This window comes from Physeter macrocephalus, chromosome 2, assembly GCF_002837175.3.
Source record: "Physeter macrocephalus isolate SW-GA chromosome 2, ASM283717v5, whole genome shotgun sequence".
NCBI lineage: Eukaryota > Metazoa > Chordata > Mammalia > Artiodactyla > Physeteridae > Physeter > Physeter macrocephalus.
Window position 1 is genome coordinate 75,542,428 of NC_041215.1, and position 27,357 is coordinate 75,569,784.

Genomic DNA, 27,357 nt, shown 5'->3' on the forward strand with positions numbered 1-27,357 from the left:
TTTTGATTTCCATTTGCATGGAATATCTTTTTCCATCCCCTCACTTTCAGTCTGTATGTGTCCCTAGGTCTGAAGTGGGTCTCTTGTAGACAGCATATATACAGGTCTTGTTTTTGTATCCATTCAGCCAGTCTATGTCTTTTGGTTGGAGCATTTAATCCATTTACATTTAAGGTAGTTAATGATATGTATGTTCCCATTACCATTTTCTTAATTGTTTCGGGTTTGTTATTTTAGTTCTTTTCCTTCTCTTGTGTTTCCTGCATAGAGAAGTTCCTTTAGCATTTGTTTTAAAGCTGGTTTGGTGTTGCTGAATTCTCTTAGCTTTTGCTTATCTGGAAAGGTTGTCGAATCTGAATGAGATCCTTGCTGCGTTGAGTAATCTTGGTTGTAGGTTTTTCCCTTTCATCACTTTGAATATGTCCACCACTCGCTTCTGGCTTTCAGAGTTTCTGTGGAAATATCAGCTGTTAACCTTATGGGGATTCCCTTGTTTGTTATTTGTTTTTCCCTTCTTTTAATATTTTTTCTTTGTATTTAATTTTTGATAGTTTGATTAATATGTGTCTTGGTGTGTTTCTCCTTGGATTTATCCTGTATGGGACTCTCTGTGCTTCCTGGAGTTGGTTGACCATTTCCTTTCCCATATTAGGGAATTTTTCAACTATAATCTCTTCATATATGTTCTCAGTCCTTTTCTTTTTCTCTTCTTCTTCTGGGACCCCTATAATTCGTATGTTGGTGCGTTTAATGTTGTCTCAGAGGTTTCTGAGACTGTCCTCAATTCTTTTCATTCTTTTTTCTTTATTCTGCTCTGTGGTAGTTGTTTCCACTGTTTTATCGTCCAGGTCACTTATCCGTTCTTCTGCCTCAGTTATTCTGCTATTGATTCCTTCTAGAGAATTTTTAATTTCACTTATTTTGTTGTTCATCACTGTTTGTTTGCTCTTTAGTTTTTCTAGGTTCTTGTTAAACGTTTCTTGTAGTTTCTCTATTCTATTTCCAAGATTTTGGATCATCTTTACTATCATTACTCTGAATTCTTTTTCAGGTAGACTGCTTATATCCTCTTCATTCGTTTGGTCTGGTGGGTTTCTACCTTGTTCCTTCATCTGCTGTGTGTTTCTCTGTCTTCTCATTTTGCTTAACTTACTGTGAGGGTCTTCTTTTTGCAGGCCGCAGGTTCGTAGTTCCCATTGTTTTTAGTGGCTGCCCCCAGTGGCTAAGGTTTGTTCAGTGGGTTGTGTGGGCTTCCTGGTGGAGGGGACTAGTGCCTGTGTTCTGGTGGATGAGGCTGGGTCTTGTCTTTCTGGTGGGCAGGACTGCGTCCGGTGGTGTGTTTTGGGGTGTCTGTTACCTTATTATGATTTTAGCCAGTCTCTCTGCTAGTGGGTGGTGGTGTGTTCTTGTCTTCCTAGTTGTTTGACATAGGGTGTCCAGCACTGTAGCTTGCTCGTTGGTGAGTGGAGCTGGGTCTTAGCATTGAGATAGAGATCTCTGGGAGAGCTTTTGCCATTTGGTATAACGTGAAGCCGGGAGGTGTTTGATGGAACAGTGTCCTGACGTTGTCTCTCTCACCTCAGAGGCACAGCCCTGACACGTGGCCGGAGCACTAAGACCCTATCAGCTGCATGGCTCAGAAGACAAGGCAGAAAAAAAGAAAGAGAGAAAGAAAAAATAAAGTTATTAAAATAAAAAATAATTAAAAATAAGAAAAATATTAAAAAGTAATAAAAAAAAGATAGAAGAGAGCAATCAAACCAAAAAACAAATCCACCAGTGATAACAAGTGCTAAAAAAATATGCTAAAAAAAAAAAACTAACTAAAAAAACGGACAGACAGAACCCAGGACAAATGGTAAAAGCCAAGCTATACAGACAAAATCACACAAAGTCCACCACCTCAATTTTGGGATGATTCCTTGTTTATTCAGGTATTCCACAGATGCAGGGTACATCAGGTTGTTTTTGGAGATTTAATCCACTGCTCCTGAGGCTGCTGGTAGAAATTTCCATTTCTCTTCTTTGTTCACACAGCTCCCAGGGTTCAGCTTTGGATTTGGACCCGCCTCTGCGTGTAGGTCTCCTGAGGGCGTCTGTTCTTTGCTCAGACTGTATGGGGTTAAAGGAGCAGCTGATTCGGGGGCTCTGGCTCACTGAGGCCGGGGGGAGGGAGGGGTATAGAATGCGGGGCGAGTCTGTGGCGGCAGAGGGCAGTGTGATGTTGCAATAGCCTTAGGTGCGCCGTGAGTTCTCCCGGGGAAGTTGTCCCTGGATCACGGGAATGTGGCAGTGGCGGGCTGCACAGGCTCCTGGGAGCGGAGGTGTGGATAGTGACCTTTGCTTGCACACAGGCTTTTTGGTGGCTACAGCAGCAGCCTTAGCGTTTCATGCCCGTCTCTGGTGTCCGCGCTGATGGCCGCGGCTTGTGCCCGTCTCTGGAGCTCGTTTAGGCGGTGCTCTGAATCCCCTCTCCTCGCGCACCCTGAAACAGTGGTCTTTTACCTCTTAGGCAGGTCCAGACTTTTTCCCAGACTCCCTCCGGGCTAGCTGTGGTGCACTAGCCCCCTTCAGGCTGTGTTCACTCAGCCAACCCCAGTCCTCTCCCTGGGATCTGACCTCCGAAGCCCGAGCCTCAGCTCCCAGCCCCCACCTGCCCCAGCGGGTAAGCAGACAAGCCTCTCGGGCTGGTGAGTGCTAGTCAACACCGATCCTCTGTGCTGGAATCTCTGCACTTTGCCCTCTTCACCCCTGTTGCTGAGCTCTCCTCTGTGGCTCCGAAGCTTCCCCCCCACCACCCCCTGTCTCCACCTGTGAAGGGGTTCCCTAGTGTGTGGAAACTTTCCCTCTTCACAGCTCCCTCCCAGAGGTGCAGGTCCCATCCCTATTCTTTCGTCTCTGTTTTTTCTTTTTTCTTTTGTCCTACCCAGGTACATGGGGAGTTTCTTGCATTTTGGGAAGTCTGAGGTCTTCTGCCAGTGTTCAGTAGGTGTTCTGTAGGAGTTGTTCCTCATGTAGTTGTATTTCTGATGTATTTGTGGGGAGGAAGGTGATCTCCATGTCTCCTTTCTCCTCCATCTTGAAGGTCTCCCAGTTTTAAGACTTCAGTTTCTTCCTCCTCATCCCATGGCCTAAACTTTCTTCTCCAATCTAATTTCCCACAGCTTCCTGAATTATATCAAAGAACTGAGGCCCACATGGGGAGGGTTCTCCAAACTCTCTTTCTCTAACAATAACCATACTGCTACAGGCTGAGTGAATTAAGGCTCTTTCCCAGACACAGCATTTCTCAGGAGCAACACACTTCCGGCTTGCCTGTACTCTACTCATAAGTGCCAGTGCACAACTAGAGAAAGCCTGTGCACAGCAACGAAGACCCAACGCAACCAAAAATTCCTCATTGTGGTTCTGATTTACATTTCCCTAATGATTAGTGATGTTGAGCACCTTTTTATGTACCTGTTGGTTTGTATTGCATCTTTGGAAAAACATGTATTCAAGTCCTCTGCCCATTTTACAGTCAGATTTTTGTGGTTTTTTTGCTTTTGAGTTGTATGAGTTCTACATCTGTATATATTGGATATTAACCTCTTAGTATAGTTTGCAGATATTTTCTCCCATTCCTTAGGTTGCCTTTTCATTTTGTTGATTACTTCCTTTGCTGTGCAGAAACTTTTTACTTTGAGATAGTTCCACTTGTTTATTTTTGCTTTTGTTGCTTATATTTTTGGTTTCATATCCAAAAAATCATTTCCAAGGCCAATGTCAAGGAATTTTTTCCTTTTTTTTTTTTCCTAGAAGTTTTATGGTGTCAGGCCTTACGTTTAAGTCTGTAATCCATTTTGAGTTAATTTTTGTGAGTGGCTGAGATAGGGAGCCAGTTTTATTCCCTTGCATATGAATATCCAATTTTCCCAACACCATTTATTGAAGAGATTATCCTTTAGCCATTGTGTATTCTTGGCTCCTTTGTCAAATTTTAGTTGACCATATATGCATGAGTTTATTTCTGGGGTTTCTATTCTGTTTCATTGATCCATGTGTCTTTTTTATGCCAATACCATTCTGTTTTGATTACAGTAGCTGTATAACATAGTTTGAAATCAGGAAGTGTGATGCCTCCACCTTCTTTCTTTTTTTCTCAAGGTTGCTTTGGCTGTTTTGGGTCTTTTGTTGTTCCATATGAATTTTAGTACTGTATTTCTCTGAAAAATGCCTGTGGAAATTTGATGGGGATTGCATTGAATCTATAGATTGCTTTGGGTAGAATGGACTTTTTACTGATAATTCTTCCCATCCATGAAGTTGGAATATCTTTCCATTTATTTGTGTCTTCTTCAATTTCTTTCATCAGTATTTTATAGTTTTTAGTGCACAGATCTTTCACCTCCTTGGTTAAATTGATTCCTATGTATTTTTATTGTTTTTGATGCAGTTGTAAATGGGATTTCTTTTATAATTTTTCTTTCAGATAATTCATTGTTAGTATATAAAATACAGTTGATTTTTATATGTTGATTTGTATCCTGTAACCAGTAATATTAGTTCCAACAGTTTTTTGGTGCAGTCTTTAGAGTTTTCTCTATATAATGGCTCATCATCTGTAAACAGAGATAATTTTACATATTCCTTTATGATTTGGATACCTTTTATTTTTTTTTATTGCCTAGTTTCTCTGGCTAGGCCTTCCTGTGCTATGTTGAATACAAGTGGTGAGAGTGGGCACTTGTATGGCCTCTCCCGTTGCGGAGCACAGGCTCCAGACGCGCAGGCTCAGCGGCCATGGCTCACGGGCCCAGCCGCTCCGTGGCATGTGGGATCTTCCCGGACCGGGGCACAAACCCTTGTCCCCTGCATCAGCAGGCGGATTCTCAGCCACTGCTCCACCAGGAAAGTCCGGCACTTGTATCTTGTTCCTGGTCTCGGAAAAGCTTTCAGCTTTTCACTATTCAGTATTATGTTTCTGGGCTTGTCATGTATGGCCTTTATTATGTTGAGGTACATTGCCACTATACCCAGTTTGTTGAGAATTTTTATCATGAATAGATATTGAATTTTGTCAGATCCTGTTTTTGCATCTGTTGATATTATCATGTTTTTTATTCTTCATTTTGTTAATGTGGTATGTCACATTGACTGTTTTGTGTATGTTGAAACATCCTTACATCCCAGCGATAAATCTCACTTGGTACTGGTGTATGAAGTTTTGATGTGCTGTTGAATTTGGTTTGCTAGCATTACTATTCATCAGGGATATTGGCCTGTAATTTTCTTTTCTTCTAGCGTCTTATCTGGTTTCAATGTCAGGGTAATGCTGCCTTATAAAATAAATTTGGGAATGTTCTATCCTCTTCAGTATTTGGAAAAAGTTGAGAAGGATTGGCATTAATTCTTCTTTAGCTGTTTGGTAGAATTGACCTGTGAAACCATCTAGCTATCTGGTCCTGGGCTTTTCTTGGTTGCAAGGTTTTTTTTTTAAATTGAAATATAGTTGATTTACAATATTGTGTTAATATCAGGTGTACAGCAAAGTGATTCAGAAACACATATATATACATTTTTTATATCCTTTTCCATTACAGTTTATCACAGAATATTGAATATAGTTCCCTGTGCTATACAGTAGGACCTTGTTGTTTATCCAGTCTATATACTACTTTGCATCTGAAAAAGCCAGTTATTTTATAAGTAGATGCCTCCTAAGTAACTAGATCTTTAACTAAATTTAAACATTTTTCAAAACAAGTTGAGTGTAAAATACTCTCTACCAGCATTAAAGTGATGAAAAGCAGATAAATGAAGAATGTCTTATATCTGAATTACTTTGCTGTACACCTGAAATTAACACAGTATTGTAAATCAACTATTTTTCAGTTAAAAAAATATACATATATAAATATATATCTGAATTCAGATATATATATATTTATCTTATTCAGATATATATATATGTTTCAGATTATTTTCCATTATAGGTTATTACAAGATATTGAATATAGTTCCCTGTGCTATACAGTAAATCCTTGTTGCTTATCTAGGTTGCGAGATATTTGATTATTGATTCAATATCTTGTTATTGGTCTGTTCAGATTTTCTATTTCTTCATTGATTCATTCTTCATAGATTGTATGTTTCTAGGAATTTATCCATTTCTTAAAGGTTGTCCAATTTGTTGACCTACATTTGTTCTTAGTAGTCTCTTATGATCCTTTGTATTTCTGTGGTAGAAGTTGTAATTTTTCTTCTTTCACTTATAATTTTATTAATTTGAGTTATCTTTTTCTTGTAGTCTAGTTACAGATTTGTCATTTTTATCTTTTCAAAAAACTAATTCTTAGTTTTGTTCATCTTTTCTATTTTTCCATTCTCTATTTTATTTACTTCTGCTCTATTTTTTATTTTCTCCCTTTTTCTAACTTTGGGCTTAGTTCTTTTTCTGGTTCTGTGAGGTGTCAACTTAGGTTGTTTATTTGAAATCTTTCTTTTTTCCTAATATAGGCATTTATAGCTATAAATTTTCCTTTTAGAGCATCTTTTTCTGCATCCTGTAAGTTTTGGTTTGTTTTGTTTCTTTTTTGCATTTGTTTCAAGATATTTCTTGGTTTTCCTTTTGATATCGTCTTTGACCCATTGGTTGTTCAGGAGTTTGTTGTTTAATTTTCACATATATGTGAGTGTCCTAGTTTTTCTCCTGTTATTGATTTTTAGTTTCATACCATTGTGTTCAGAAAAAGATACTTCATATAATTGCAGTCTTTTTGAATTTGTTAAGACTTGTTTTTTGGCCTAACATATGATCTCTTCTGGAGAATGTTCCATTTCATTCTTGCGAAGAATATGTATGCTGCTAGTGGGTGGGATATTCTGTATATGTCAGTTAGATCTATTTGATCTATATTGTTCTTCAAATCTGCTGTTTCCTTATTAATTTCCTGTCTGGATGATCTGTCTGTTGTTGAGAGTAGAGTATTGCAGTCTCCTACTATTATTGTATTTCTGTTTATTTCTCCTTTCAGTTCTGTTAGTATTTGTTTTATATATTTAGGTGCTTTGATGGGGGGGTGCATGATTTTTTATAATTGTTATATCTTCTTGATGAATTGATCCTTTGTTATTATGGAATGATCTTCTTTGTCTCTTTGATTATTTTTGACTTAAAGATTGTTTTGTCTGATATAAGTACATCCACTCCTGCTCTCTTTAGGTTACTATTTGCTTGGAATATCTTTTTCCATCTCTTCACTTTCAACCTGTTTGTGTCCATAAAACTAAAGTGAACCTCTTGTAGGCAGCATGTTGTTGGATCTTTATTGTCTTCATCATTCTCTTCTTTTTCATCTTCTTTGTATTCTTCCTGTTCCTCTTCCTCCTCCCCTTCTTCTCTCCCTTTCCCCTTCTCTTCCTCTTCTTCGTACTCCTCCACCTTCTCCTCTTCCCCCTCCCCCCTAAAGCCTATGTCTTGATTGGAGAATTTAATTCAATTACATTTAGAGTATTGTTTGATAGGTAAGGACTTACTATTGCCAATTTGTTAATTGTTTTCTGGCTGCTTTGTAATTCCTTTGTCACATTCTTCCTCACTTTCTTCCTCTCTTGCCGTCCTCCTGTGTGATTTGATGACTTTTTGTGTTGGCATGCCTTGATTTGTTTCTCTTAATTTTTGTGTATCTACTACAGGTTTTAACATTGTGATTACCATGAGGCTTTCATAAAGTATCTTAGTTACAACTACCTTTTTAAAGGTGATAATAACCTAAAACTCTGTAGTTTTTTAAATATATTATATCTTTATTGGAATATAATTGTTTCATGATACTGTGTTAGTTTCTGTTGTACAACAACGTGAATCAGCCATATGCATACATATATCCCCATATCCCCTCCCTCTTGAGCCTCCCTCCCACCTTCCCTATCCCACACCTCTACGTCATCGCAAAGCACCAAGCTAAACTCCCTGTGCTATGCAGCAGCTTCCCACTAGCTAACTATTTTACATTTGGTAGCATATATATATATATATATATATATATATGTTGATGCTACTCTAACTTGGCCCCAGCTTCCCCCTCCCCCTCATGTCCTCAAGTCCATTCTCTATGTCTGTGTCTTTATTCGTGCCCTGCCTCTAGGTTCATCAGTACCTTTTTTTTTTTTTTAGATTCTCTATATATGGTATCAGCATACGGTATTTGTTTTTCTCTTTCTGACTTACTTCACTGTATGACAGACTCTAGGTCCCTTCACCTCACTACAAATAACTCAATTTCATTTCTTTTTATGACTGAGTAATATTCCATTGTATATATATGTGCCACATCTTCTTTATCCATTCATCTGTCAATGGACATTTAGGTTGCTTCCATATCCTGACTATTGTAAATAGTGCTTCAATGAACTTTGTGGTACATGTCTCTTTTTGAATTATGGTTTTCTCAGGGTATATGCGCAGTAGTGGGAATGCTGGGTCATATGATAGTTCTATTTTTAGTTTTTTAAGGAACCTCCATACTGTTCTCCATAGTGGCTGTATCAATTTACATTCCCACCAAGAGTGCAGGAGGGTTCCCTTTTCACCACACCCTTTCCAGCATTTATTGTTTCTAAGTTTTTTGATAATGGCCATTCTGACTGGTGTGAGGTGATTCTGTGCAAAAGCTTTCATTAGGTCACATTTGTTTATTTTTGTTTTTATTTTCATTACTCTAGGAGGTGGGTCAAAAAAGATCTTGCTGTGGTTTATGTCAAAGACTGTTCTTTCTATGTTTTCCTTTAAGAGTTTTATAGTGTCTGGTCTTACATTTAAGTCTTTAATCCATTTTGAGTTTATTTTTGTGTATGGTGTTATATAGTGCTATCACAAGTAATGAACCTGGAACTGTAATTAAAAATCTTCCAACAAACAAAAGTCCAGGACCAGATGGCTTCACAGGCGAATTCTATCAAACATTTAGAGAAGTGCTAACACCAGACCTTCTCAAACTCTTCCAAAAAATTGCAGAGGGAGGAACACTCCCAAATTCATTCTACGAAGCCACCATCACCCTGATACCAAAACCAGAAAAAGATATCACAAAAAAAGAAAATTATAGACCAATATCATTGATGAACATAGTTGTAAAAATCCTGAACAAAATACTAGCAAACAGAATCCAACAACATAGTAAAAAGGTCATACACCATGATCAAGTGAGATTTATCCCAGGGATGCAAGGATTCTTCAGTATACACAAATCAATCAGTGTGATACACCATGTTAATAAATTAAGGAATAAAAACTATATGATCATCTCAATAGATGCAGGAAAAGCTTTTGACAAAATTCAACACTCATTTATGATAAAAACTCTCCAGAAAAATGGGCATAGAGGGAACCTACCTCAACATAATAAAGGCCATATATGACCAACCCACAGCAAACATCATAGTCAATGGTGAAGAACTGAAAGCATTTTCACTAAGATCAGGAGCAAGACAAGGATGGCCACTCTTGCCACTCTTATTCAACATAGTTTTGGAAGTCCTAGCCACAGCAACCGGAGAAGAAAAAGAAATAAAAGGAATACAAATTGGAAAAGAAGAATAAAACTGTTATTGTTTGCAGATGACATGATACTGTACCTAGAAGATCCTAAAGGTGCTACCAGAAAACTACTAGAGCTAATCAATGAATTTGGAAGGTTGCAGGATACAAAATTAATGCACAAAAGTCTCTTGCATTTCTATACACTAACAATGAACGATCAGAAAGAAAAATTAAGGAAACAATCCCATTTACCATTGCAACAAAAAGAATAAAATACCTAGGAATAAACCTACCTAAGGAGGTGAAAGGCTTGTACTCAGAAAATTATAAAACACTGATGAAAGAAATCAAAGATGACAAAAAGATAGAGAAATATACCATGTTCTTGGATTGGAAGAATCAATATTGTGAAAATGACTATACTACCCAAAGCAATCTACAGATTCAATGCAATCCCCATCAAACTACCAATGGCATTTTTCACAGAATTAGAACAAAAAATTTTACAATTCGTATGGAAACACAGAAGACCCCAAATAGCCAAAGCAATCCTGAGAAAGAAAAAAGGATCTGGAGGAATATTTCACCCCACTTTTTCCTGGCTTGTGAGATTTCTGTTGAGAAATCCACTTGTAGACTTATGGGGGCTCCCTTGTGTGATGATTCACTTTCCTCTTGCAGCTTTCAAATTTCTCTCTGTCTTTGACTTTTGATAACTTAGTTATAATATGTCTCAATGAGCCCTTTTTGTACTAAACCTGTTTAGGGACTTCAGGGCCTCAGGAATCTTGATGTCCATTTATTTCCCCAATTGGGGAAGTTTTCAGCCATTTTATATTTGAGGAAACTTTTGATCCCCTTCTCTCCTCTTTTTGTGATTCCCATAATCCATATATTGATTCTTTAAAAAAATTTTTAATTTATTTTTAAATTTATGGCTGTGCCAGGTCTTAGTCATGGTATACAGGATATTCGTTGTGGCATGTGAGATTTTTAGTTGCAGCATGTGGGTTCTTAGTTGTGGCATGTGGACTTCTTAGTTGTGGCACGTGAAATCTTAATTGTTACATGCATGCAGGATCTAGTTCCCCAGCCAGGGATTGAACCCGGGCCTCCTGCACTGGGAGTGCAGAGTCCTACCCACTCGACCACCAGGGAAGTCCCCATATACTGATTCTTTGAATGTTTTCCCATAAGTCCTTTTGGCTTTCCTCATTCGTTCTCATTTCTTTTTCTTTCTGCTCATCTGACTGGATAATTTCAAATTACTTGCCTTAGAGTTCACTGATTCTTTCTTCTGCTTGGTTGAAGTCTGCTGTTGAAGTTTTGTGTTAATTTTTTTAGTTCAGTCATTATATTCGTCAGCTCTAGGATTTCTGTTTAGTTTTTTAAGTGGTTTCCATATTTTTTGCACTCGTTTTATTCATGTATTTTCACCCTATTTTCAGTTATCTATTTGTGTTTTCTTATAGTTCACAAGACTTCTTTAGGAGTATTACTTTGAATTCCTTGCTGTTCAGTTCATAGATCTCCATTTCTTCAGGGTCAGTTATTAGAACTTTATTAATTTTTTTTGGTGGTTTCAGGTTTAGTTGATTTCTTTGTGATCCTTCTATCCTTGTGTTGGCATCTGTGCATTTGAGGAAGTGGTCTTCTTAGGTTCACTTTGTCAGGGAGAGACGTCCAGTCAGCCCAGTTTGGGATTCTGGATGGGCCTACTGGTAGTGTACACTAGCAGGCAGCATTTGCTTTCAACATGTCTAGTGAGGTGGGGCCACTGCCCATGCTTTGAGGTTGGAGAGGCCTGCTGGCTCCGTTCCATAGTTGGATGAATCTACTGGTTAGGCTCCCTGGGTGGGTGGGGCTGCTGGCTTGGATCCATGGTCAAGTGGGGCCACTCTCTGGGCTCCATAATCACCTCTGGTTGGGCAGGGTCACACACTGGGTTCCCTGGCTGGGTGGTGTAGCTGTTTGGACTCTGTGATTGGGTGCGGTCGCAGGCTGGGTTCTTTTTTTTTAGATGTTGGGAGTAGGAGTTAATTAGTTAATTAATTTATTTATTTTTGCTGTGTTGGGTCTTTGTTTCTGTGCGAGGGCTTTCTTAATTAATTTATTTATTTTTGCTGTGTTGGGTCTTTGTTTCTGTGCGGGGGCTTTCTCTAGTTGTGGCAAGCGGGGGCCACTCTACATCGTGGTGCGCGGGCCTCTCACTATCACGGCCTCTCTTGTTGCAGAGCACAGGCTCCAGACGCGCAGGCTCAGTAGTTGTGGCTCACGGGCCTAGTTGCTCTGTGGCATGTGGGATCTTCCCAGACCAGGGCTCAAACCTGTGTCTCCTGCATTAGCAGGCAGATTCTCAACCACTGCGCCACCATGGAAGCCCCATGGCTGGGTTCTTAATCACCGCTGGTTGGGTGGGTCCCAAGGCTGTGCTCCCTGGCCAGATGCTGGTCTGTACTTCCCGTTGGGTCAGATTTTTTGAATTAGCCCTGATTTTGATATTCTCTTTGATTGTTTCTTCAAACCATTGAAAGCTAAGGGAATTACAATATTTCATTATTTTGGCTAGCCTACATCTTCCAGGTTATCTCTTTTATCTGGACACCATATAATAATTCTTTCTTTGACTGTGGTTTGAGAAAATGTCTCCATAGATATGGTGGAAAAGAGTTCCAGATTAGAAATTAGGCAGTCCTGACTCTAATCTCCCATGGATTATTGGGTCAAATGGATGTGCATTTATACTTTTGGTAGTCCTCATATTTGGTATGTTAATTTACACTCTCTCCAACAGTACAATCAGAATATCTGTCACTTTATTACCTGGTCAGGACAGTATATCATCAACGTTTTGGTCTTTGCAAATATGATAGGTTCAAAAAAGTTGTCCCAATGTAGTTTTTTTTCTTTTTTGGTCCATGTGTTATTCACAGGTGTGTTATTTAATTTCCAAATTTGGGGAACTTTTTTAGGTATGTCCGTTACTGATTTCCAGTTTAATGTGTGGTCTGAGAGCATACTTTATGTAATGTCAGTTTAAAATGCTTCAATTCCACAAAGTTGATAAGATCCATATATCCTTTTTTGATATTTTCTGCTTGTCAGTATTGCTGTAAATCTCTGGTCTGGTCTAATTTCAGTTCCGGCGATAAGATTGGCTCCATTGTGTGTTTAGGCAGTCATGTCTTATTGAGGGAGTGTAGTAGTCTACTCACTGCCATAACATATTACCACAGCTTAAACAACAGAAGGGGCTTAAACAACAGAAGTTTATTTCTGGAGGCTGGATCAAGGTGCTGGTGGGTTTGGTTTCTCCTGAGGCCTCTCTTCTTGGCCTGCAGATGACCACCTTCTCTCTGTATCCCTGGTGTCTCTTTCTCTTCTTATAAGGACACCAGTCCTGTTGGACTAGGGCCCCACCCTGTGATTTCATTTAACTTTAATTACCTTCTCAAAGGTCCTGTTTGCAAATACAGTCACACTGGGAATTAGGACTTCAATGTATGAATGTTAGGAGGCCTCAATTCAGTTCTTAATAACAGGAGGGGCATGGAGAGTGGGTATATGCATTGGAAATATTTGTCCTGTGCTAATCCTATGCAATGTAGTCAATGTATATGTTGATAAATGTGTACAATGATTATTTGGAAATACTATCTGTATGTTTAAGTTAATTATATAATTCTGAGTCAATAATATCTGCTTGCTTCTTAAAAATCTAAAATGAAATGAGACATTTTATGAGTAGGGGAATGAGCATCCAGCTGTTGTAGGGTGTTCTGTTAGGTCTGATTGGTTGATAGTATTTTTAGTAGTTATTTATTGCTGTGTAACGAATCACTCCCAAACTGAGCAGCTTAAAATGACAAACATTTATTATTTTATACGTTTTGTATGCCAAGGATTCTGAAGTGGCTTAGGTGTGTGGTTATGGCATAGTGTCTCTCAAGAGGCTGTAGTCAAGATCTTGGCTGGGGTTACAGTCTTCTGAAGGCTTCTTGGGATGGGAGGATCCACTTCTAAGATGGGTCACCCACATGGCTGTTAATAGGAGGGTCAGTTTCTCAAAATGTGGGCTTATCATAGGGCTGCTTATTAGACTTACTTTCATTTTTTGTGCAGATGTGATGACAATGAATTTTCCTAAATTTTTTCTGAAAAGTTTTTATTTCTCCTCAGTTTTGAAAGTTATTTTGTGTTAAGAATTCTGGATTTGCTGATTTCTTTTATCACTTTAAATATGTCTCTCCATTGTGTTCTGGATTGTGTGATTTCTGATGAAAAGTCTACTATCTTTTGTATCTTGGATTGTTTTCTGGTTGCTTTGAAGATTTTCTTGTCACTGGTTTCAGCAATTTGATTATGATGTGACTTTGTATGGCTTAAAAAAAGTGTCTTATGCTTGGGGTTTGATGAGTTCTTACATGTGTGATTTTATGGTTTTCAACAAATTTGGAAAAATTTTGGCCATTCTTCACATGTTTGTTCTGTCTCACCTTCTCCCCTTTTTGGGATTCCAATATAATGCAATATTGCTTGTTATTAGCCCACACCTCACAAAGACTCTGTTCTTTTTCTCAGTCTCCAGGCTTTATTTTGTATAGTTTCTTATTGCTTTGTTAGTAAATTACTGATCTTTTCTTTCTTGTGTCTAATCTACTGTTGTCCCATCAGGTATATATTTTTTTGTTTCTAATGTTGTATTTTTCATCTGTAGAAGTTTGATATGGGTCTAATTTATTTATTATCATGGTGTAAGGTGTGAGGAGATTCTCCCCTGCCACCCCCAAACTGGCTGGTTATGCCTTTATCTCAGTACCATTTCTCTGAATGAGCCATGTTTTCTCATAGATTTGAAATCTGCCTTTGTCATAAATTATATTCCACATATATTTGATTCTGTTTCTGGGCTCACAGCAATTAATCTGTCCATTGATAATGTCTTTTCATGTACCATTACCACATTGTTTTCTTTCTGCCTTCAAGCATTCAATTTATAATTTATTTACTATCTTAAAAGTTAAATACATTGACGTCTTTAATTTTGCTTTCAAATCTTCTGATCTTATATGCCTTCTCTAATTGAATTTAGAACTTTTAGTTTTCATAAATATTTTACTATTGCTTTTCTAGTACTTTAGGCCCCAATAAATAATATTAAACTTACATAGATGGAATTTAAAATGTTTCCTTTTGTTTCTTAACTATTCATGTAATCTAACAATTTTAGACATGAGATGAATCTGTACCTTAATCAAGCCATACATATTAAAGATGTAGAAATGTATATCTAGAGAAATGGTGTAAGAACACATATAGGTGAATTTCTGTCCCAACTTCCACTTGGTTTACTTTATAGTTTATTTAATTGCGTTTATCATTAATGTCTACTCTCTAGAATGTAATCTCCCTAAAAGCTGGATAACAAGACTTTTTTTTTAAACACTTTTTTCTTTTTTAAAAAATATTTATTTATTCATTCATTCATTCATTCATTCATTCTGTGCCGGGTCTTAGTTGTGGCATGTGGGATCTTAGTTGTGGCATGCAGACTTCTTAGTTGTGGCATGTGGGCTTCTTAGTTGCAGCATGTGGACTCTTAGTTGTAACATGCATGTGGGATCTAGTTCCCTGACCAGGGATCGAACCCGGGCCCCCTGCATTGGGAGCGTGGAGTCTTACCCACCGGACCATCAGGGAAGTTCCAACAACACTGTTTTGATTATTTTAGCTTCAGAATAAGTTAATACCTGATAAAACTACTCTACTTTCATTACATTTATTTTACAGAATTTTCTTAGCTATTCTTAATTTTCTATTGGAACTTCAGAATCATCTTGTTTGTTCCTTACTGATATTTTTTCTGAGGTCATATTAAATACATAGATGAGTTAGATACAGTATATCTTTACGATATGCCTTTTGTGATCTTCAGGAGTCTTTTAACAATTTTATTGGTTAGGTGTATCATTTAGTGTTTCTGATACTTCCCTATCTGTAAAATGAAGAGAAGAGAATATTTCAGGGGATTTTTAAAAAATATATAAATTTATTTATTTATTTGTTTTTAGTTTTGGCTGTGTTGCGTCTTCGTTGCTGCGCATGGGCTTTCTCTAGTTGAGGCAAGCAGGGGCTACTCTTCGTTGCGGTGCACGGGCTTCTCATTGTTGTGGCTTCTCTTTGCAGAGCATGGGTTCTAGAGTGCAGGCTCATTAGTTGTGGTGCATGGGCTTAGTTGCTCCGCGGCATGTGGGATCATCCCAGGCCAGGGATCGAACCCACATCCCCTGCATTGGCAGGTGGATTCTTAACCACTGCGCCACCAGGGAAGCCGCTATTTCAGGGGCTTTTAATTTGGGATGCATGACTCTCCAGAGATCTCTATGAATTACCTTAAATTATATGCAAAATCATGTATTTGTTTGTAATTTGTGCTAAATTGGGAATGTAATGTACATGCCACAGTCTAATTTTTAGGGGAGCTTATTTCAGATGCTTCTCTAATTTTTGAAATGTGTGGTTGAGTTATTTGAGTTGGCGTCTCCTTGCCTTTCTGCCCCCAACCAAGTCTCAGTAATTTGGAAATGGATGACCAGAATGCTCTGGTTGTTTTTCTTTCCTCCCTTCTCTGTTCTTCTCATCTTATCCCTTTCCCTCCTGTCCTATTCTGACCCCTCTCTTTTTCTTATTATACAAGAACTCTGCTTTTAGTCATTTAAATTTGGTATCAGTGGAATCACAAGGAGGGTTTCTAGAATGCTGGTAATATTATGTGGCTTGGTCTGATTGGTGCCTACATGGGTGTGTTTAGTTTGTGACACTTCATTGAGCTGCACACTTAGCTTTTGAGCAATCTTCTGTCAGTTATACTTCAATGAAAAATTTTTAAAAAGTTGAGGTAAAATTAAATTTGGACAGATTATTTTATCACCTGTTTCTATACTTCTATTTGACCATTCTATTTATTTCCATAACATCTTGTTTCTTTAAGAAATATTTAGCCTTCTTACTCATTCAAAACCATTGGATTCCTTGAAGAAAATATCTGTGACCTGTGAACTGCAAATGCAGACACATTACTTCCCGCCATTTTTCCTTTGGAACCATACCAGTTGTCTAAAAAGCCCTTTTTCTGTTCGCTTGGGGAGAGATCTTTAGTACCTGATTATATGCAGTTGCATTTGTCATACCTCTTTACAATATGTTCTACCCACAGAGCTTTGCATGCCTAGCGTAGCTCCTTCATTTCATTTGGTCTGTAGCCCAAATATCACCTCTTCAGAAAGGCCTTCCCTGACAAACCGAATTTAAAGGCACCTAATGGCTGCGTTCTATAAATCATGCTGTGATATTATTTTTGTAGAGCATATTTTCATATTTATTTTTTTGTTTCTCTCTCCTCTGCCCTGCCCTGTTTCCCTCCCCCCTCCCCCCTCCTCCAGTAGAAAGTTACCTCCATGAGAGCAAGGCCTCTCTATTCCTAAGGCCTAAGTGCCAGGCATATAGGGGTTCTTAAAAACATATTTGAAAATCTGGGATTATTAAATGGGTTTCTGTTTTTCCTTTAATTGGACGCCCTTGAAATCATTTTTGGAGTTCTACTATTAGATTAAATCTTTGTTTCACCAAGCCTTTATTGAGCACTTGCTATGTAATACGTAAGATGCTTTAGTTCCCCACACTATTTTCTCAGTGTGAAATACAAAAACCAGTTTTGTTTGTCAGTCTTATAGTATCTTATAGTTACTCTTGTAAACTCAGTCCCTAGGTTGCTTAGACCATTCTTGCTGCTCCTTCAGCTTAGTTCCAGGTTGAATTGTCACTCCTTGAACCCACTGCACACCGTTCAAATGTTCTTCACTCTCTGTCCAGTAGCTCTTTTTGAATTAATTTCTTTCCTACACAGAAAGTGTCTAAGAGAGCTTTCTCTTCCCTCCTTTATCTAATCTTTTCTCTCTTCCTGCTTTTTCATTGTACCCTTTAGTCTTTGTGCCCCAGTATGTTTTCCCTTCTCTTCTGGCTTTCCTTTCATGCTTTTTCTTTCTTTCACATTCATGCTTATAAGCACTTCAGTTAAATTATCTTAGATCACCACAGGTTTCACAGGGCCGATTCTTCTTTTTTAAGTCTTTAAAGGTTTTTAAAATAGAGTAGGATTTTAAAAATTTCTTTGATTTTACTTAGATTTTGTGTACCCCATCTGAAAGAAGTTCTTAAGTTTCTATTTCCCTTTAAATAAAGATTTGGACTTTAAGGTGTAATACTTTCTAATTTTTTTCATTATATGATAAATATGAAAATGATATTTGGATGGGGCACACAGACAACTGAGGAGGCTGCCCAGACCCTCCTGGTCTGTCAGCCTGAGGACTGATGAAATCCATGTCTCTACACTGTAATCTATTGACCTGATGTTTGGAAGCTCTGTCTTAAGAGTAGATAGACTTCAGTAGTATGTGAACACTTGGTTTTATTTTTTTGGGTTGTGTATATTTTTCTTTTTTAAAAAAATTATTTATTTATTCATTCATTCATTCTGCACCAGGTCTTGGTTGTGGCACTCGGGATCTTCATTGCAGCATGCAACCTTCTTAGTTGTGGCATGCAGACTCTTAGTTGCAGCATGCCAACTCTTAGTTGTGGCATACAGACTCTTAGTTGAGGCATGCGGACTTCTTACTTGGGGCATGCGGACTTAGTTGCAGTATGCATGCAGGATCTAGTTCCCTGACCAGGTATCGAACCTGGGCCCCCTGCATTGGAAGTGCAGAGTCTTACCCACTGGACCACCTGTGTATATTTTTCTTAAGAAAGAGTTATAACTTTCATTAGATTCTCAAAGGTGTCCATGAGTCAAAAAAGGTTAAGAGTTAATGTTCAAATTGTGGAACTAAAACCAAATGAATGGCATAACTTATTATTGTTTTTGGAGTAAATTTTTTTTGTTTTGATTACACAGTTTTACATATATTTGCCATGCAAAATTCAAACATTGTAGGTAGAATTAATGTAGAAGGTAAAAGTATGCTATAACCCACTTTCAGTTAATTTCCACAAAATTTGGTGTACATTTCTCTAAATATTTTTCTCCTTACATATATTAATATTTTTTTCTATTCTTTCTCCAAAATTTTATTTATAAAAGAGATTATTATATATGTGTGTATATATATGTGTGTGTGTATATATATATATGCTATGTAATTCTTTTCTCACTTATTTTGGGTATAATTCTATTTCAGTACTTGTTGATCTTCCTCATTCTTTTTAATAAATGCAAAGTATTTTACTGATCTACTCTAATTTGGTTAATCTTTATTCTGTTACTGAACACATGAGTTGTTTCTAACTTTTTTGCATTGCAAACTGTGGTACAGTGAATATATCTATAGATATATCTTGCAAATTTAGGATTATTTCTGTATAATAAATTACTAGAAATAGAAATGCTAAGCTAGGGTTATGAACACATTAAGTTTTAGTAGATATTGTCAAATTGACACCCCAAACTGGATCTATTTACACTTCCCTGTGTATGATAACAAATTTCTGAACATGATTTCCAACAATGAATTAGTAAAGTGAATTTTCCCTAATCTGCAAGATGAAAAAACATGTTTGTGTTACCAAAAATTTCAACTATGCACAAAGGTAGAGAGCAGAACATTCAACCTCCATATACCCATCATTGGACTCGATGTTTATCAAGATTTTTACCACATTTGCCTCATTTGCCCTTTTTTCTCTTTTGCTAAAGTATTTTCAAACAAATCCCAAACATTGTGTGACACGCTTTAGTATTCATCTTTAAAAAATATGAATATTTCCTTTCTTTTAAAAATTTTTAAGTTTTTAGTACAGAAAATTTCAGACAGATATAAAAGCAATGAGTATAACCCAACTGATATGACATTTTATTAGGAAAAAACTCCTTTGGTGCTTTTTATTTATTTATTTTCTTGGCTGCATTGGGTCTTCATTGCTGCACGCGGGTTTTCTCTAGTGCAGTGAGCAGGGGCTACTCTTTGTTGCGGGGCGTGGGCTTCTCATTGTGGTGGTTTCTCTTGTTGCAGAGCATGGGCTCTAGGCTCGCGGGCTTCAGTATTTGTGGCACTTGGGCTCAGTAGTTGTGGCTCACGGGCTCTAGAGTGCAGGCTCAGTAGTTGTGGCGCATGGGCTTAGTTGCTCCGTGGCATGTAGGATCTTCCCGGACCAGAGCTCGAACCCGTGTCACCTGCATTGGCAGGCGGATTCTTAACCACTGCACCACCAGGGAAGTCCTGTTTGGTGATGTTTTTTAAGGACCAATTAAAACTACATTCTTTTGATTTGGTACCTTAAAAATCTGAAGGGAGTGGTACTTTTCTGGCTTTGATATTGCCCCTCATTCTGCTTAATGAGTGTAGTATAAGAAAACCCCTTATCAGTCTCCCAGTTTCTACAATTAACAACTCAAGCTGGGCTTGGTATACTCCCACTTACTTCCCTTTACCCAACCATATTATTCTGAAGCAAGTCCCATACATTGTAGCATTTTATTCATAAATATTTATATAGATACATGTAAAAGACAAGACTTTCCTATTCAATGATAACCACAATGTTGTTGTCATACCTACACACTACACAAGATAATTCCTTAATATTATCAAATATCCACGAACATTTTCTTACATAATCACAGTGCCATTATCTTACCTAATAAAATCATCTAACGAACTAGTACCCAGTTCTTAATTGGACTTCCCCTATTGTCTAAAAAATGCCTGTTTCAAGTTGGTTTGTTAGAATCAGCAAACACATGGTTATTGGGTTTCTCAGGCCTCTTTAATAAGTGATCCTTCTACCTCCTTTTTCTCCCTGCCACTGACAGGTTGCAGAAACAGAGTCAGTTGTCCTGTATAATGGTCTACATTCATGATTTGTCTATTTATTTTTTTTTGTGGTGTCATTTAACTTGTTCCTTTATCTCTTATGTTTCCTATAAATGGAAGTTAGCTCTAGAGACTTGGTGTCATTCAAGGTCAACTTGTTTGGTAAGAACTCTTTGTAAATGGTGCTCTGTACTTCACAAGCATCATAGCATCTGATTTTTTCTCACTTCTAGTGATACTGAGATTGATAAGGATGTAACAGTCTGATCTCTAAGTGGAAAATTTCCCCTCAAACCTTCCTTTAATGGCTCCATTGCATGGGTCAGTTATTTTAGTAGGTATCACAAAATGGTGATTCTCTAATTATTCATTTTTTATTTTAATAAACTTTATTTCTTTGATTATTAGAGAATTTGAGCATCTTTTCATATGTTTCTTAGCCATTCACTTTTTTGGTGAATTGTTTATGACTTTGGCTGATTTTTCTTTTGAATTATTTTCTTTTTAAATCCATTTTTCAAGAGTCAAAAATCATAGATATTAATCTTTCATCTGTTTTATCTATTGTAAATATTTTTTGGTAACACAATAATTGTTTTCTGCATAGAAACTTTTGATTTATGATGTAGCCAATTTTTATCTTTCTTTTATGACTTTTGGTTTCAAATCTTTATTATTAGACTTCTGTTCTTTGAGATAATATAGGGGAGTAGTTTATTTTCTTCCTAGTAACTTTTTTCACATTTGATTTTTGATCTGTATGGAATATATAATAGTTTGTATATGGTGTAAGATAAGGATCAAATTTATCTCCTGCATGGAATCAATTGTCCTATAGCAATTTATTGAAAGTCTTCTACCCCCCCCGCCCCCCTACATTGGTTAACATAGTCATTACATAGTCTATTTCTAGACTCCATTGTGGTCCATTGATGTTATCACATTACCACAGATTTTACTTTAATTTTAAAAAATCTTTATTGGAGTATAGTTGATTTACAATGTTGTGTTAGTTTCTGCTGTACAGCAAAGTGAATCAGTTATACATATACATATATCTACTCTTTTTTAGATTATCTTCCCATATAGGTCATTATAGAGAGATTACTACAGATTTTATATTATGTTAGCTCTATACTATGTTTTAAAGTCTAGGTCACTGTCATTAATTTTTTTTTTTTTAAGTTTTACGGTTTTTTTTTAACATATATATTCTTCCATTTGAACTTTAGAATTAGTTTGTGATTAGTCCCATTGGGATTTAAATATAATGTCATTAAGTTTGGTGGAAGTGACTTTTTTTAGAAAAATAAAAGTTTTTTCCATTTGGGAATGTAGTTTTTCTCTATTCAGATCTCTTACGTTTTTCAGCTAAAATAGTTTCTCCACCCATCGTAATAAGTTTCTTTCTAGGTATGTTGTATGTTTAGTGTGGTTATTTTGTATTTGGTCACAAAATACCTTATTTGTGACTATTCGGATTGTGAACATAGAATAGTTTATTTCATTTTTGCTTTAATATACCAACCATACTTTAAAATAAGTATAAATAAGATTAGAAGGAATGTGTATACTTAAGTGTATAAACTTTTCAAATAAACTTTAAGTATTGATATTACTTATCTATTCATTAATGCAATAAGTTCGAAATAGTTAAGGAATTGAAAATGCGAATTCTTGGGAATGATCAATTTGTACTTAATGGTTTATAAAGGGTAAAAGTAATAAAGTAATACTTGCAAGTAATAAATTGCAATTAAAAAATATAAACTCTATAATGAGATTTTGTTTTTGTATTCTAATTGGAATCTAACTAGAATGGTTTTTTATTAGGAAGAAATCTTCCTAAGTGCCAATTTTTATTTAAAGACCAATTAAAACTATATTCTTTTAACTTGGTGCCTTAAAAATCATAAAAGAGTAATACATTGGCTTTGATATTGGCCCACATTCTGTTTATGGATATTGTAAATAGAAGTAATAGATTCTTAGCAGGTTCAACATCGCCATTAATTCTTTTCTTTTTCATATTACAGGTTTTGCAAAAGGCATCAAATTAAATCAAGTTCAAATATTCCCTGTGTCCCCAAAGACTTACTGATGATGTCTGAATTTGTTCTTCCAAGATTTATTTTTTGTCTTATTCAGTACTTAAGAGAAGGCTATAATGAACCAGGTATGTTCAATCCACTTTTCGTTAGTACTCTTTTTAAGTTCTCAGCAAAGTTTAGCACTAATAATGAGGTGAATTTTTTCAGATACCTTTTTTTTGCTTAACGTTTTTTATGTGATGACTATGAAATACAGAAACTAAAAACACACTAAATATCAATTATATAACCTCATTGATACTTGTAGTAGGCACAGTTTAGCAGTCTCTACCGCTGAGATCGTAAATGTTTCTGATCAAACTTATTTGGCCTTTTGCAGATGAGGAAATAATTATTTTATGGGGTTAAAGTGACTTTATTTGTGATTATGTTATAATAGAGCATAATTAAGAAGTCCTGGAAATGTTTGACTTTAACTTAGATTTTTAGAAGATAAAAATTTCACCAATATCTTTCTCTCCCCCCTCTCCCCCTCTTTTTTGTAGAGGTCTATACATTTTTATTCCCCTCCATATATAATAACTTATGAGAGGGTCAAATTGCTCACTCCCATATTACCGGTAGAATGCATGGGCGTAAGCATCCTAATAGTATTGAAAAGAGAAAAGAAACATGCAAATTACAGATATTCTTCTTACCTTTTAAGATTTAGTCACAATCTTGATTAATATGCATTAGTTAAATATTTGTATTTAGGTAACATTTATTAAAGATCTCAGTCTGACATTGTGAATTACAGATATCAATTAGTGGTATGAAACAAATTTATTAACTTTTTATGGTGTCTTTTACATTTTTAGTGATACTTGCATTTTTATCATTTACGGGACTGCATTTGCATTACTTTTAGAGCTTTTAAATTATTTAATTCTATAAATCTTAAATCCAAATTGAAACTATGGCACACATGTTTATCTTCTATTTTCCATCCTAAAAGTGTGAAGAAATATAGTATCTTCATCATTTCTAGAACTATCATGTTATTTGCATTGTGAACGAATACTTATAGTTCTTCACTTTTACATTTTAAGCAAAATATACAATCTTTTGTCAAGTACTTCTGTTCCTCTCAGAGTATGTCTTAAAATATAGAAAGAAATATTTTGATTTAGTCCCAAACTGCTCTCTGGAATGAAGGAAGTGGAGACCAGCTGGGTTATTGAAATTGCCTTCCATTTTATTTCTCATATGCTAGTTAACAGATTTTTTGGATGTTTACATTTTGTACTACAAGTGTCCTATTTTAGAAAAGTAATAGGTAGAAATCATTTATTATGAGAACCATAAAGCTTACCATTAGTTCAATCAAAGAGTAATTCATATGAGTATATTATATTTATTTTTTCCTTGGTGACATTTAGCAGTTATAAGTGGTAGATGACATATGTACTTAGCTTTGATAATTATGTTACCATTATCTGAAAACATAAAGGAATGAATGGAAGTACTTTTTTTGTCTTAAGATGAGTTTCATGAACTTAGGTTCATGAAGTTTTCCTCTCTATATTACCACTTGTGCTCAGCATTAATTTCTTCTGTCTATGCAAAATCTCTGCATCACTTTCTGCAGAGATCATTGTTTAAAATTATAGAAAGGACTTGAAATCATCTAATCTGAGATATGGAAGCTCAGATAATCTTGTGGTTTGACAGTTGCCTTGAATTCCATTTCCCATTTCACCCTACCATCCTTAGACCAGTGTCAGAGCTTGTGTTAGAGCCCTTGGAAATCAAGAACAAATGCTAATTAAATATTTACTATGTTACTACATAAGTCATTGGGGAGAATATAAAGAAGAATAATATACGGTATTGGTTTTCCACTGAGAAAGTAAGGTTTTTTGGCTTGGGTCCCGTGACTCAGAGTTATCTAGAATTTCATTCACAGGTTATCTTTGAACTAGGTTGTGAGTTCCTTGTGGGTAGGAACTATGTCTTATTTAGTTCTGCGTCTCAGTGCCTGTCGTGTAGTAGATACTGAATAAATATTGAATGAACTTGATGACCCCTTTCCTGGGCACACAGGCCCCCTGTTAGCTTCATTATATTTATTCTTCTTTTAACCAGTTATGGCTAAGCTCTAAATCTCTCTGTTCACTTCTTCCTTTTAGACCTCAGTTTCTCTAAAACATCTTTTTTTCTTTCCTCTTAAATATTCTTTTTTAGTTGCTGTCCAGGTTTCTTTTCTCCCCCTCTACCAGCATATGTTGCCTGGTATTTTAAAATTGTTTTAGTAAAAACATCCATATTTTTCATTTTAGTTGCTTTGACCTCTAGCGAATATGAATCTGTATTTTTGGAATATGATAGTGGATGGGTTATTTGCTACACAGGTTTAAATTTAGAGCTGACATAATTTTGTCCTAATATTCTTATACTATCTCAATATATTTCATTACTCCTATTTTATTTTAGAGAGTGATCTTAACTTTTTTCTTAAACACTGTTTATCTAATTTTGAGATGATCTTATGATTACATATATATATATCCGGGAGTTTAGGACCCTAAATTGAATGCTTCTTACACAAATTAAGTGCTTAATACCTTATGAAGTCATCTCTTTTCCCCATCAGTCTTTTCTCACAGGACTGACTTCCTAAACAAGTCTGTCCTAGTCTGGGTGCTTGGTGGGCTCCTGCTTTCTAAAGAGAATTCTTATATTAACTTTTTGATTATAAAATAGTGTCATCTAAGTCATCATAATTTTAAAGAATAAAATATTGTTCTTAGCAAAATATTTTAAAGGAAGTTGATTATATTTTTTTTAGCAGCTGACGTACCATCAGAAAAAGACCTTAACAAAGTCCTTCAGCTTTTGGAACCTCAAATTTCCTTTTTAGAAGATCTAACTAAAATGGGAGGAGCAATGCGGTCTGTTCTTACTCAGGTTTTGACAAACCAACAAAGCTACAAAGATCTGACTTCTGGTGAGTAAAATTTAGAAGAGAAGAAAGTTAAAATTTACTTATATTACTAAAATAATTAAAAAGTTGTGTATTTTAGAACTTAAAAGTAAAATGTAGATTTTTTTTAATAGAATGCTAAAGCTGGAAGTTATTAAGAATACTTCTTAGTTTATGGATGAAGAAATTGAACCCCAGAAAAATTAAATGACCAGTTCAAGACCTCACAACTACCTGATTTTAGAGTTGGGACTAGAACCCAGGTTTCCTAAATTTGGTGTGACATATTCGTAATTATATTTCACTTCCCCTTCTCCAAACAATAAGAGCAACCACTTTTGTGTCTTCATTTTGTTATTCTAAACGTTTGTGTTGTGTGGCCTAGGATTTTATAGTGATGTAGAGTTTAAGTTATAAAACTTGGAATAATTAAGTATATTTGTACTGTTATATAAAATAATTTAGTTTTTAAACCTTTAGTTTAGTTCAAATTTATAGTATGGTAAATATATCAATTATTTAAAAATCTTATAAATAGTTTAAATAGTGTTCTTTATGTTGGCCCATGAACAGCATGTTTTGAAAATTGAAGTGTATCTTCTTTCTTTAGAGTGGTGAAGTTTTTATGTGTACTGTTAACCATGTATTATTTAGAGATAGTCTTATCTGATGTATTTATTTCTTTAGTGAGTACTCATTAAGCACCCACTGTGTGCTTTGCTTTGGGCTAGGTATTAGAGCTTGGAGTAGGGAAGGTACGTAGTAAGCCAGGTACTCCTATCTCTGCCCTTATAAAGCTTATGGTCTAGTGAGTGAGATGACATTAACAAAGTCTCCAAACCAAAAAATTGTGTAAATATAAACTGTAGTAAATAACTTTGAAGGGATAGGACAAGTGTTTATAAAAGGGAGACCTGATTTCACTGATGGAGGAGGTGGGAGAGCTTCACTGAGGAAGTGACATTTGAAGTAAAACATTGAGAGAAAGTCATTTAGCTAGAGGATGTGGCGAGTTGGGTGGTAATGGGGTGGAGTTAGATTCCGGTAGAGAACATTTTCTGCTCCTGACTACTGGACTAGCCCTTATGTCATAAATAACATAAAACTGGAAAAAAATGTGAGGCAGTTGTTTTCAGACATTAGACAGCAGGCAACACAAGACTGTAAATCTTTGAGAGAAAGGAAAAGCATGAGATGAGCCTCACAATTCTCTGAATCTCTGTCTGGGGATAACTTCCTGACTGTAGTATAGAGGGCTGGCATTGAAGCAGAGCGTGGTGGTCCAGCTGAGTTAAGGAGGCAGAGGTCACAGTTTAGGGCAGCTGAAGCAGTTGGAAACTGGAATCCTTGGGGCAGAATAGCAAGAGTTTGTGGGGTAGATGTATGAGGGACCCCTAAAAGTGCTTGGCTGAGAACTGAGATACACATGTACAGGATGAGACTACCTAAGGCTTATTAGAGAGTGCTGTGGGGTTACTGCTATGGGGTTAAAAGCAGCTTTTAAAGATAAAGGTTAGGCAGTGTTGGGAGACACTGGAGTATCAGCTCAACCAGACTAGAGAGACCTTACCAATACCCTAGGCATCAAGTTGACACACCAGAAGACCACACCTGAGAGTAAGTTCTACTCTAGATCAGCCTTAATGAAGCCTAGAATGCTGACAGAGTTTGGAGATTATTCCTGTCAATTTACAGGGCTTTTTTAAGAATCTCAGGCTTTCTATAAATCTGCCCCTTACAAAGTATAAAACTAAGTCTTTATGAGTTCTAGGTGATCAGGCTGTTTATTGAATGTCTTGTAGAATTAAAATTAATACTCTTCAAAGGAAGGTAACAGAATCCAGAATCTTTGATAACATGTCATTAGAATGTCCAAGAAAAAGGACAGTAATAGAAATTGACCTTGAAATGGCCTAGGTATTAGATTTAGCAGATAAAGACATT

At 36.3% G+C, this 27,357-nt stretch overlaps 1 protein-coding gene across 8 annotated transcripts in view; it reads left to right on the forward strand.

Annotated features, from left to right (window-relative positions):
• The window catches only part of UBR3 (ubiquitin protein ligase E3 component n-recognin 3), a 229,007-nt gene that overhangs the window by 28,895 nt on the left and 172,755 nt on the right, over positions 1 to 27,357 (forward strand). For 6 of the 8 annotated variants that reach the window (XM_055088455.1, XM_055088442.1, XM_055088451.1 and 3 more), the window contains exons 2-3: positions 22,434 to 22,573; positions 25,279 to 25,437. In XM_055088455.1, coding sequence (XP_054944430.1) covers positions 22,434 to 22,573; positions 25,279 to 25,437 — 299 coding nt within the window. The remainder of the gene's footprint in view (positions 1 to 22,433; positions 22,574 to 25,278; positions 25,438 to 27,357) is intronic. The other 2 variants (XM_055088444.1, XM_055088456.1) reach the window with 1 other exon arrangement.